Source organism: Triticum dicoccoides, chromosome 6A, assembly GCF_002162155.2.
Source record: "Triticum dicoccoides isolate Atlit2015 ecotype Zavitan chromosome 6A, WEW_v2.0, whole genome shotgun sequence".
Lineage (NCBI taxonomy): Eukaryota > Viridiplantae > Streptophyta > Magnoliopsida > Poales > Poaceae > Triticum > Triticum dicoccoides.
Window position 1 is genome coordinate 188,463,938 of NC_041390.1, and position 12,237 is coordinate 188,476,174.

Here is a 12,237-nt window from a genome sequence, read left to right on the forward strand (position 1 = left end):
GATTGTAGTACCCAGACATTCTGAGTACATGCTCACTGGCTGAGCCATTCTCCTCTATCTTGTAGGCAAAGTACTTGTTAGAGGTCTCATACCTCTCGACATGGGCATGAGTCTGAAATACCAATTTCAACTCTTGGAACATCTTATATGCTTCATGGCATTCAAAACATTTTTGAAGTCCCGGTTCTAAGCCGCAAAGCATGGTGCACTAAACTATCAAGTAATCATCATACCGAGCCTGTCAAACGTTAATAACGTCTGCATCTGCTCTTGCAATAGGTCTGTCACCTAGCGGTGCATCAAGGACATAATTTCTTCTATGCAGCAACGAGGATAATCCTCATATCACGGACCCAGTCCGCATCATTGATACTATCATCTTTCAACTTTTCTCTAGGAACATATCAAAAATATATATAGGAGCTATATCGCGAGTTATTGATCTACAACATAGATAAGCAAATACTATCAGGACTAAGTTCATGATAAATTAAGTTCAATTAATCATATTACTTAAGAACTCCCACTTAGATAGACATCCCTAGAGTCATCTAAATGATCACGTGATCCATATCACTTTCGGTCTCAGTGTTTAGAGGCCATATCTTCATATGCTAGGCTCGTCAAGTTTAACCCGAGTATTGTGCACGTGCAAAACTATCTTACACCCGTTGTATGTGAACGTAGAGCTTATCACACCCGATCATCACGTGGTGTCTCGGCACGACAAACTGTAGCAATTGTGCATACTCAGGAAGAACACTTATACCTTGAAATTTAGTGAGGGATCATCTTATAATGCTACCGTCGAACTAAGCAAAATAAGATGCATAAAAGATAAACATCACATGCAATCAAAATATGTGACATGATATGGCCATCAACATCTTGTTCCTTTGATCTCCATCTCCAAAGCACCGTCATGATCTCCATCGTCACCGGCTTGACACCTTGATCTCCATCATAGCGTCGTTGTCATCTCGCCGACTATGTCTTCTACGACTATCACTACCGCTTAGTGATAAAGTAAAACAATTACATGGCGATTGCATTTCATACAATAAAGCGACAACCATAAGGCTCCTGCCAGTTGTTGATAACTTCTACAAAAGATGATCATCTCATACAACAATTTATATCTCATCACGTCTTGACCATATCACACCATAACATGCCCTGCAAAAACAAGTTAGACGTCCTCTACTTTGTTGTTGCAAGTTTTACGTGGCTACTACGGGCTTCTAGCAAGAACCCTTCTTACCTACGCATCAAAACCACAATGATTTTTCGTCAAGTGTGCTGTTTTAACCTTCAACAAGGACCGGTCGTAGTCAAATTCGATACAACTAAAGTTGGAGAAACAGACACCCGCCAGCCACCTGTGTGCAAAAGCACGTCGGTAGAACTGATCTCATGAATGTGGTCATGTAATGTTGGTCCGGGCCGCTTCATCCAACAATACCTTCGAATCAAAATAAGACGTTGGTGGTAAGCAGTATGACTATTATCGCCCACAACTCTTTGTGTTCTACTCGTGCATATCATCTACGCATAGACCTGGCCCGGATGCCACTGTTGGGGAACGTAGCATACAATTTAAAAAATTCCCTACGATCACGCAAGATCTATCTAGGAGATGCATAAAAACGAGAGGGGGAGAGGTGTGTCCATGTACCCTCGTAGACCGAAAGCGGAAGCATTAGGTTAACGCGGTTGATGTTGTCGAACGTCTTCACGATCCAACCGATCTAGTACCAAATGAGCGGCACCTCCGAGTTCAGCACATGTTCAGCTCGATGACGTCCCTCGAACTCTTGATCTAGCAGAGGGTCGAGGGAGAGTTCTGTCAGCATGACAACATGGTGATGGTGATGGTGATGTGATCCGCGCAGGGCTTCGCCTAAGCACTACGACGCTATGATCGGAGGAGTAAACTATGGAGGGGGCACCGCACACGGCTAAGAGAACAATTGATGTGCTATGGGGTGCCCCTCGTATATAAAGGAGGGGAGGAGGAGGCCGGCCACCAAGGGGCGCGCCATGAGGGGGAGTCCTACTAGGACTCCTAGTCCTAGTAGGATTCCCCCCCCCCCGCCTCTCTTTTTCCTTCTCATGGAGGTGCAAAGGGGGAAGGAGAGGGAGTTGGAGAAGGAAAGGGGGGTGGCGCCCCCTTCCCTAAACCAATTTGGCCTCCTCCCTTGTGGAGGGCGCACCAGCCCCTTGTGGGCTGGTTAGCCTCCCTCCTATGGCCCATATGGCCCATATCTTTCCCCGGGGGGTTCCGGTAACCCCTCCCGTACTCCGGTATGTACCCGATACACTCCGGAACCCTTCCGGTGTCTGAATACTACCTTCCAATATATCAATCTTTACCTCTCGACCACTTTGAGACTCCTCGTCATGTCCGTTATCTCATCCGGGACTCCGAAGAAACTTCGGTCATCAAAACACATAACTCATAATACAAACCGTCATCGAACATTAAGCGTGCGGACACTACGGGTTTGAGAACTATGTAGACATGACCGAGACACATCTCCAGTCAATAACCAATAGCGGAACCTAGATGCTCATATTGGTTCCTACATATTCTACGAAGATCTTTATCGGACAAACTGCAAAAACAACATACGTTATTCCCTTTGTCATTGGTATGTTACTTGCCCAAGATTCGATCATTGGTATCTTCATACCTAGTTCAATCTCGTTACCGGCAAGTCTCTTTACTCGTTCCATAATGCATCATCCCGTAACTAACTCATTAGTCACATTGCTTGCAAGGCTTATAGTGACGTGCATTACCGAGAGGGCCCAGAGATACCTCTCCGATATTCGGAGTGACAAATCCTAATCTTGATTTATGCCAACCTAACAAACACCTTCGGAGATACTTGTAGAGCATCTTTATAATCACCCAGTTACGTTGTGACGTTTGATAGCACACAAGGTATTCCTACGGTATCCGGGAGTTGCATAATCTCATACTCAAAGGAATATGTATAAGTCATGAAGAAAGCAATAGCAATAAAACTGAACGATCATAATGCTAAGCTAACGGATGAGTCTTGTCCATCACATCATTCTCCTAATGATGTGATATTGTTCATCAAATGACAAACATGTCTATGGTTAGGAAACTTAACCATCTTTGATAAATGAGCTAGTCTAGTAGAGGCTTACTAGGGACACAGTGTTTTGTCTATGTATCCACACATGTATCAAGTTTCTGGTTAATACAATTCTAGCATGAATAATAAACATTTATCATGATATAAAGAAATATAAAATAACAACTTTATTATAGCCTCTAGGGCATATTTCCTTCACTTAAAGGGGCTCCTTAGATGCCCGACATGTGAAATCTTCGGATACACCTCATCGATCCTTGAGATTGGAGACAAGAAGATTTGTTGAACCAACTTCCAAGACCGACGACCGAAGACGAAAAACAATTCGGAAGAACCGAGGAGCATCCCCAACTTGAAGACCGGTTCAGTGGCTACTAGCGGTGTCCTGGATTAGGGGGTACTCACTATGTCGTCTCCCAACCAGGAGGGCCGTGCCGAGGACCCCGTGGCAGTTCATTAACGGGCCACTTGGAGAGGCCCATAACGCATACAAGGGAGATTCCATAAGACTTGGCGCACAAGACGAGAACTCTTGTAACCCCAGGCCTTTGGTACATTAGATAAACCGAGACTAGACTAGTCAATAGATCATATCATATTCATTAGAACTCATTCATACGATCTTGTGGTAGATCATCTTGTACTTTGTATCTCATCGACAATCAATACAATACAAGCAGGACGTAGGGGTTTACCTCTTCGAGAGGGACCGAACCTGGGTAAACATCGTGTCTTCTCTACTTCCTGTTACCTTCTAGCCGAGACCACCAGCTCAAGACCCCCTACCCGAGATCCGCTAGTTTTAGCACCAACAATTGGTTCGGGTGGTGCCCACGGGCAGTGAGGTTGTCCTCCTTATGGACACGTTCAAAGGTGGTGGTGGTTGTGACGTCACTGCACCGTCGGGCAGATCGCCGCTGATAGCCACAGAAGTGGCGTTGTGGGAGCTGCTCCTTGGCCAAGGTCACCGGGCTATGGTGGAGGGTTTCTCCGCGGCGGCCGTCGGTTGTCACTGGATCGTGTCCCTCCCGGTCCATCGGGACTGGCTAGGGACACATGCCTCACCGCTTCCTACCATGGGGGCGTTGACACAATCTCAGTGGCTGATGTCCGGCTAGGAGTGGATGATTACCTCTGCTCCTCCTACCGTGGTTTGAGCGCTATGAAGTGGGTGGTTGGCGGTGTTTTAGATCTTGAATGCAGGGGCGGCGGCTCCGAAAGGCGGTCTGCATGGTTGGCTCTCTGGCGGGCGTCATGGCGGCGGTGGTGTCTTTCCCCTTGGTCGTGTGGGTGGCAAGTGGTGGAGCGCGAGTGGCTCGGGCGTGCTCTCGGTCTCTAGCAGTGGCGATGCCTTGATCCAGATCTGGAGTTCTAATCTCGTTGTGCTTGCCCGAGACATCATGGTAGCACGATGGAGCTGCCGATCAAAAGCTCCGCGCTTTGTTGCCGATGGCGGCGCCGCTTCTTCTTGAAGACGTTGTCGTGATGCTCCTTTTGGGGTATGGGTTTCAGGTGAAAACCTTTTGTCTGGTGTGACTCGACAATGGCGACGTTCTCCCTCCTGTGGGTGTTGTTGTGCACCTTAGGTGTATTAGGGCATAGCATGGCGTTGTTCTCGGATCTTCCTGTGTTCTCTATTGGTAGCGTAGCGCATGTGTTCTGCTTGATCCGATTATCTTGGATCAGCTATGTTTGAGGGTAACTTCATCAGCTCGTATCATTTGACCGTGTGCTTTGTTCAGTTGTTGCTTTATATATAAAGCCAGGTGAATCTATTTCAAGAGAGGTGATTATGCAAGAGATGGTCGTAATTCACATGCAACTGAAATAAATTTTCGTGTCAGTTGATTTGCTTTGCACAGAGATAGCCGGAGACGAGGACGTGGCTCCCCGCGGTGCTGTCTGCATAGGGCATAGGACAGGCGGTCGATGATGCGGGTGGGGTGTCGCCGATGCGACGGGCGCAGCTCAGAGGCGTGACCGGAACAGCCAGGTAGTGTCAGTTAGGCCGGCGTAGGTAGGTGGTGGGACCGCGGGAGGAAGAAGATAAACGATGGTTCTAAGAATCAGATTGCTAATTAGTACCGCAAGAAGCAATAAATTTGAATGAATGTGATTATATGCACTGATCGTTCTAAGAGTCAGATTGCTAATTAGTTCCGCAAGAAGCAATAAATTTGAATGGATATGATTAGAGACAGACGTGATTCAGGACCATGGTTCAGCTGAACCTATGTTCTATGTCGTACGATTTAACATCCTACTACATATGAATCTGTGACATGTATGTTAACTGCATTTTTTAATCGACCATGCATGAATCCTCGTGAACAGTGTTTAGAAATCAAGGGTATCAAGCGTAGGTTTGGCCGAAGCCGAACCATGGTTCAGTAAAATATTTTTAGACGTGGACGGGCATGGAGGGGAGGTTGGTGGTGCTTATGCAGGAGCCGAGCTTGAAGATGCTGAGAAACGAGGACACTGGCGACGGCGGCGTAACCAGCGGGAGCCCTTCCCGGAGGCAGTGATCGTACTTCTCCAGGACGGACACGACGTAGCTGAACTCAGGCCGCCTGGCCGGGTTGGCGGCCCAGCACATCTTGATGAGGTTGTTGAACGCCGGCGGGCACGTCGGCGACAACGGCGGCCGAGCGTTCTTCTCGCAGGCGGCGTAGGCGGCCTGGACGGGGGTCATGCCCTGGAACGGCACCAGACAGGTGGTGAGCTCCCACAGCACGATGCCGAAGCTGTACACATCCACCTTGCGGGTGCACGGCTTGTCACGGACCATCTCGGGCGCCATCCACCTGTACGTGCCCATGTTGGTACCCTTCCCTTCGCCGCCGCCGCCACCGCCTCCGGCTCCCGCTCCGACGCCGGCGCGTGAGCTGTGCGCCTCTAGGCATGAGGTGCCGAAGTCGGCGACCTTAACGCGCATCTCGTCGTTGAGCAGCAGGTTGTGCGACTTGAGGTCGCGGTGGATGACGCCCTGCGCGTGGAGGTACTCCATGCCGCGGGCGACGTCGAGCGCGAGGCGGAGCACGGTCTCCGGCGAGAGCGAGTAGGGGTCCTTGTTGTGGAGGTACATGCGGAGCGTGCCCTGCGACATGTACTCGGTGATGATGCAGTACACGGGCGGCCGCTTGCACGCGGCGACGAACTGCACGACGTTGGGGTGGCGGAGCCGCGAGAGGAAGGTCACCTCCGAGTTGAACTGGTCTTCCAGCGCGCGCCGCCGGTCCTCGTCGCGCTCCGGGAGGCGCACCATCTTGACGGCCACCGCGCGCTGTCGGTAGATGCCGCGGTAGATGCGGCTGTTGGACCCCGACGCGAACTTGTTCCCGAGGAAGAGCTGCGACAGGTCCGCCATCCACTCCTCCGCCGCCGACGAGCTCGCCTGCTGCTGGTCCGCGCCGCCTCCCGCGTCAAGCAGCATCGACCACGAGTCGAGGCTGTTCCACCTCTTATTCTCCATCGCTCCCTCCATCTCCGAGTACGACGACTCGTACGGAATCAACGGCGGCGGCACTGGCGCTGCCGGTTGCCGACGCGCCCGGAAGCAGGAAGCCATTGATCAGTGGAGCGACCAAGAGCTGACGATCCAAGCAAGGAGAGCCGGTGCGTATGGCTGGCCGCCGCGGGCGCGTGAGGCGACGATTTATGGAGATACGACCCGCCAAAACGAATCAACTTGCTTCCGCCGATGAGCCATTGCACGCACGGATGCTTCGCCTCGTCCTCGTGGGACGTACGTACTCTAGCTGAGGAGGAGATGTACGCATGGCTCCTGATTACTGTTTCGTGATCTTGATTTGTGCTCTGCCTCTGCCCAGGGAGTCATGGGTTGTTCATGGCGACATGGATGCATCGACAGACAAGACGGTGGATTATTCGGGAGATTTAGTCGTCGCTTTCGCGGCGACGGAGATCGATGCGGTCACGATTAAAGAGGGGGCGATTCAAGGATGTCTCGTGATGAATCTAGCTGATGGATCCAGGAAGTTAAGTCTGCCCAGCTATGCCCGCCTTCAAACGAATCAACTTGCTGCCAGTACTCATTAGCAAGGACATGCATCACAGGTTAAAGTTTCAGGAGGAAAGCTAACTTCTGCACAGGGGAAGTTTGAGATGGAGTTTTTTTTTAACCAACGACTGCAAGATTCCGTGAGAAGTTAGGTTGGATTTTGTTGAGAAGTTAGGTTGGATTTTACAAGTGAACGTTTTAGCGACAAAAATATTAGTAAAATATTCGCCATGCCAAACTGTGAAATAACAAGAAGAGCCGTGCTATACACACAGACAAAATTCAGACGACTCATGCACGATAAACTAAATCCAGCCGGCCATGCATGCATACATCGGGACATCTGCCGCTGGATTTTCATGTCGTGCATACATCGGCCACAAGGATAGTGCATGAATCAGTTTCGTAACAAGAATCCAATTAAACAGATAAGATATGCATAATCTAATTAGACGACCATAAGTCTAAAAAGCGTCTCCTCCCCCTTCTTTTTCTTCTTCATAACTTAACTTAGATAGCTGACCACACATGCCATGTGGTGTCTAAAAAACGTCTTACATTAATCACGACTATTTTTCACACAATTTTGCTTCAAACTTTGTTCAACCAGAATGCTGTTTTAAATCAACACCGATCGCGAGATAAATACCCTCGCTTAGCCAGTTTTAAGGAAAGTTGGTAGACACTGACCCGTTCATATTAGCTCACCAAATGCGTCATTTCTTCCAAGTAGGACTGTTCATCCACTCTTTTGCTTTTCCGCTTTTCTTCTCAGTGCAGCCATGCTTACAGTCTTCTTTTGCATGGTTGCATCTCCAGGAGCTTTTATTTTTTATTTTTTTGAAACAAGGCCAAAGATTTGCTAATCATTAATTAAGGAGAGGAGCCTAAACGAATTATTCTCGTGGCATTATATTACTCAAATGCTTAGCCCCGCAATGATCCAAAGAGACACTTCATCTTTGATACTCCGCATAGCGATCCCCACAGGCGCCGTCTTGTTCCTAAATATACGTCCTTCCAAATTTCTTATTCAGCAAAGAAGACGGTGCTTTCGTGGGTTGAGCATTGTTAGTGAGGATCCAACCCCACCAAGATTTGACTGTGTCAAACCGGTGCCAAAGAACTGTTGAAATATGAAGATCAAGTCAGGAGAACGGCTCGTTCCAAACATGTGTGGAGCACCGGCACTTGAACAGAAGGTGAGCTGCAGATTCTTGTACTTGGTTGCACAATGGGCATCGGTCGTAGTTGGCCATCCTTGGTGCTGGAGTCCATCGTCCGTCCATATCATGTTTTGAGTGACTAGCCAATCTAAGAATTTGCACTTCGGGGCGGGGGAGGGGCAAGCCAGCCATACCATGGTTTGTAAGCTGGATCGGGTTAGCCTAGTAAACGGGGCCATGTAGGCAGACTTAGCAGAATAGTTTCCATTCTTGATGAGCTTCCACATGATGGTATCCTTGACACCCAGTTGGACGATAAAGTTCGCAAGTTTCTCCAGAGAGCCGTGAACTTTTGGATGTGCTCAGGCGTGAGGCCTCTTTGGGTGTCTATCTGAGTTATCCAATGTCCATCCCTCAAAGCTATGGCAAGAGACCCTCTTTTTTGTGGGATATCTCAAAAATCTTAGGTGCAATGTCTTTGGGTCTGAGACCCACAAACCAAGAGGACTTCCAAAATTTTGACTTAGTTCCATCATCGGCCGTCACCTTAGTGGTTGTCATGAAGAGGTCACAATCCTCATCAGTGCAAGGCGTCCCCAAACCATAGCACGCCCTTGGTAGATCACCCCAGTCGAGCCAAAGCCATCGCGGATGGAGAGAAGTGGAAAACTTCCCAAGATTCGAAATGCCAAGACCTCCATATTCCTTTGGTTTGGAAACTTGTTCCTATTGACTTCGCACTTGCCACCAGTCACCTTGTTGGTCCTGCCCAAAGATAGGCACGCCTCAACCTATCAATATTTTGAAGCACCTCTACACTTGGATTCCGAAAGCCACTAGATCAATAATTGATTCTGTCAGGGCCCTTGCCGAGTTTGTCAAGTATTATAAGAGATCAGATGACTAGTGAAAGAGAAACTCAACAAGCAACAAAAGAGGATTTCGGGTACCATGTCAAAACTATGGTGTAGTAGGTTACATTTCATCTCAAATGCTCGGCCCTTGTGTCGATCCGACAGGTGATTCGGGGGCGGCTAGGGTTTCCCCCTCCGCCGCCACCTCTCCCATCCTCTCCTCCCTTACCGACACTCGAGATGGATGTCGGCTGATGGTCTGCAAGTGCATAGGGCTATGTAGCAATTTCAGGATAAGTAAGGTTTGTAGATCCCATAGGGAGCGAATAGGATGGCACCACAATCCCCGCAGCTGCGTTGTCACTATCACAACCATGCTCACACCCAGACTGGAATTTGGAAATACTTCAGTTAAATAGGTTGCTAGGGAAGGGTAAAAAGAGAATTAAACTAAAGAGAACGGAAAATAAATACTAAACTAAACAAATAAAATAAACTATGAAAGGTATGTGATATTTTGAATGAGGTTGCTGGCATCTAGGTGCGACCTCATTCTGTACATGAACATAATGGAGTTAAGCTTTATGACTATGCCATGTAGTGGCTAAGTCAGTACCTGCATTGTAGGATACGATAATCTACGGATGGTGGGCGGTCCCTGGCATAATGTTATCCCTCAAAACGCGGTGTATTGAGATAACTCATTCATCCTACTCTTGTCAAATGCCTACGACAGCTAACGTAAAGATATTAAGGTCCTCATGGTCTCGAGGACCGGACGAAGGCACTAAGTTCTATGGACAACCATGCTCCTAGAACAATTGTGTTCCCTTAAGATGTCTGCACCTGTCACGTCACAGGTCTGTCAGTTTCCACAACATTCTATCAACTTCATGTGTAGCCTAAGAGTTGAACGTCTCCAACTACATGAATGGATTGAACCTCTCGAGTCACTAAATTAATGCATAGGTAAATAAGCAACACACATAAATAGACTAAACATATCAAACAACCACTTACTGATCGACCGACCCATAGCCAACAATTACTCAAATAACATCACTTAAAGAGGGGTTCAAGAGTTATTACAGCCCATCACGGAGACCGTGATGGGGGAGGAAGAAGGGGTGATGATGGTGGTGATGGAGGCGGCGCGGCGGATGATGATGATGGTGGCGCGGCGGTGGCCCATGGATGCGTCCCACCGGCGGCGACTCCCTTCTGGTCTCCCTTTTGCTTGCCCCAATAGAGTTCTTGATGTTGACAGTGGCTGGACATGGAGATGAATGATGAATGAGATGTGATGGAGGCGGCTAGGGTTGAAGGTGAATATATAATAGCTCTCCCAATGCCTCCTCCCTTGATGTGGCATCTCCCCTTTGATCCAAGTGCTCTAGATGAGCCCAATCCTCTCCCAAAACATCCCTTGAAGACCAAGGAAGTCATAGGTGTAAATAGGGATGAAATCCACGAAGAATCCCGTCATGAGAGGCAACTTTCGGTGATGTCTGGACATGTAGTTGGCTCAATGGAACATGATATAACTTGATATACGGAGATAATGTGCAACAAATGAGCTCTAAAGATGTGTAAAATATGGAGCCATCATCAGGCAAGCTTGCATAGGCGCTTGTGATTGCGGTGAAGAGGATCTCGACACTCCACCCTCTCGTTCAAGAGCCGGTGTGGTAGCGAGGCTGCCTACTAGAGCTGGCGCGGCAGGTGACGCTCACGGGTGGTCAAGCTAGCCAGTGCACTCAACCATGTGGCTCATGAGCTATCAGAGGGTGGCGGTCGCGATGCGGAACCCCACCTTTGTGCCATATCTGGAGTGGAAGCCCCGCTCCATTTCCACTAGTATGGTAGCTAGTGGACCTAGCTCGTCGGCTCCGGGGCAGTCTTGGGATCCAGGAAAACACTGGTCCATTCACTGACCCAACATCGGAGACACCAAATGGTGGTTTCTTTCCTCTTTGGAGGCGCCATCGAGGGCCTTCCTCCCCCCCTTGACCCCGAACTAGGGTGAAAGCCCAAAATATTGCTCAGATTGGGCGGCGGTGGCACCATGTGTGTGTGTGTCCTCTTTGGAGGTGCCGCCCGGGGAAATCTGGGTGCTTGAGAGAGTGGTTCTGTAGGCCATGGTTCTCGGTGACTTGGGGTTTCTGATATTGCTGGGGTGTCGAGGGGTGTTGGTTTTAGCGTTCTTCTTTTAGGTGTTCTATAGTGGTGGCCCTGGTTGCTCAGTTCCAGCTGTGTTGCATATTTGAGCCTGGTGGAGGGGGAAGGGCTCCCCTTCCTGGTGGCAGCGGCGTGGCGAAATTTGGGTGCACCTGGTCAATCCTTGGTGGTCGATTTTCCCTGTTCTCTTGAAATTTTTTACATCTTGGTTCCTTCTTGCCTCCTTGTTTAGCAATTCCTCCCAAAAACTTTACCACTACATTAGATTTTCCATGGGCAGTGGAGGTGCAGGCGACTTGGTGTGTCCGGATTCAAGGTGGCCCCTTGGTGTCTGCTACGGGCATTGAGGCCGACATCCTTCTAGCTCTTGGGAGAGTCTATGCAATTCCATAGTGTGTTGCACTTTGAACCAAGGTGATGGCGTAGGGTCTCCTTTGGTGTTAGAGAAGGAAGGTGGTGTGGTGTTGTAGTCTCATGTTGCTTCCCGAATCAAGGTTGAACATGTAATTGTAGGTTGATCCTCACTCTGCTTCATCTGCCTAGATATCTTAGCTGCCAATGTGTTGAGGTAAGCGGCATGAGCTGGTTGTGCTATGTGTTTCCATTTCTTATAGTCAGGCCCTGAGATTAAACGTGTGCAAATCTACCTATAGTGGATCATACAGAAAGCCAAGATTCATGCTCGGGAAACAACGGTCATCTAGACTGCTTCACGAGCGCCCTATTGGAGAGAATGAAACATTCGGATTGTTTTCCACCACCAGGGATCACCTTGTCCCAAGTGGAGCCATCCCAAATGTTCCCTAACTCAATGTAACTGAGCCGGAGCGTGAACATGTACCCAACCTCAACCGGTAAATGAATACATGGGTGGATTAGCATCATAT

At 48.9% G+C, this 12,237-nt stretch overlaps 1 protein-coding gene across 1 annotated transcript; it reads right to left on the reverse strand.

The window, feature by feature from the left end:
- Nucleotides 1-5,297: 5,297 nt before the first annotated feature.
- LOC119318995 (serine/threonine/tyrosine-protein kinase HT1-like) lies at nucleotides 5,298-6,966 on the reverse strand. Its single transcript, XM_037593523.1, has one exon. The coding sequence runs from the start codon at nucleotides 6,697-6,699 to the stop codon at nucleotides 5,530-5,532; it is 1,170 nt and encodes a 389-aa protein (XP_037449420.1). The 5' UTR covers nucleotides 6,700-6,966; the 3' UTR covers nucleotides 5,298-5,529.
- Between the last annotated feature and the right edge of the window lie 5,271 nt (nucleotides 6,967-12,237).

What these genes read in the sequence shown, in the direction of transcription:
- LOC119318995 (XM_037593523.1), bottom strand. Translation starts at nt 6,699, where the DNA reads ATGGCTTCCTGCTTCCGGGCGCGTCGGCAACCGGCAGCGCCAGTGCCG.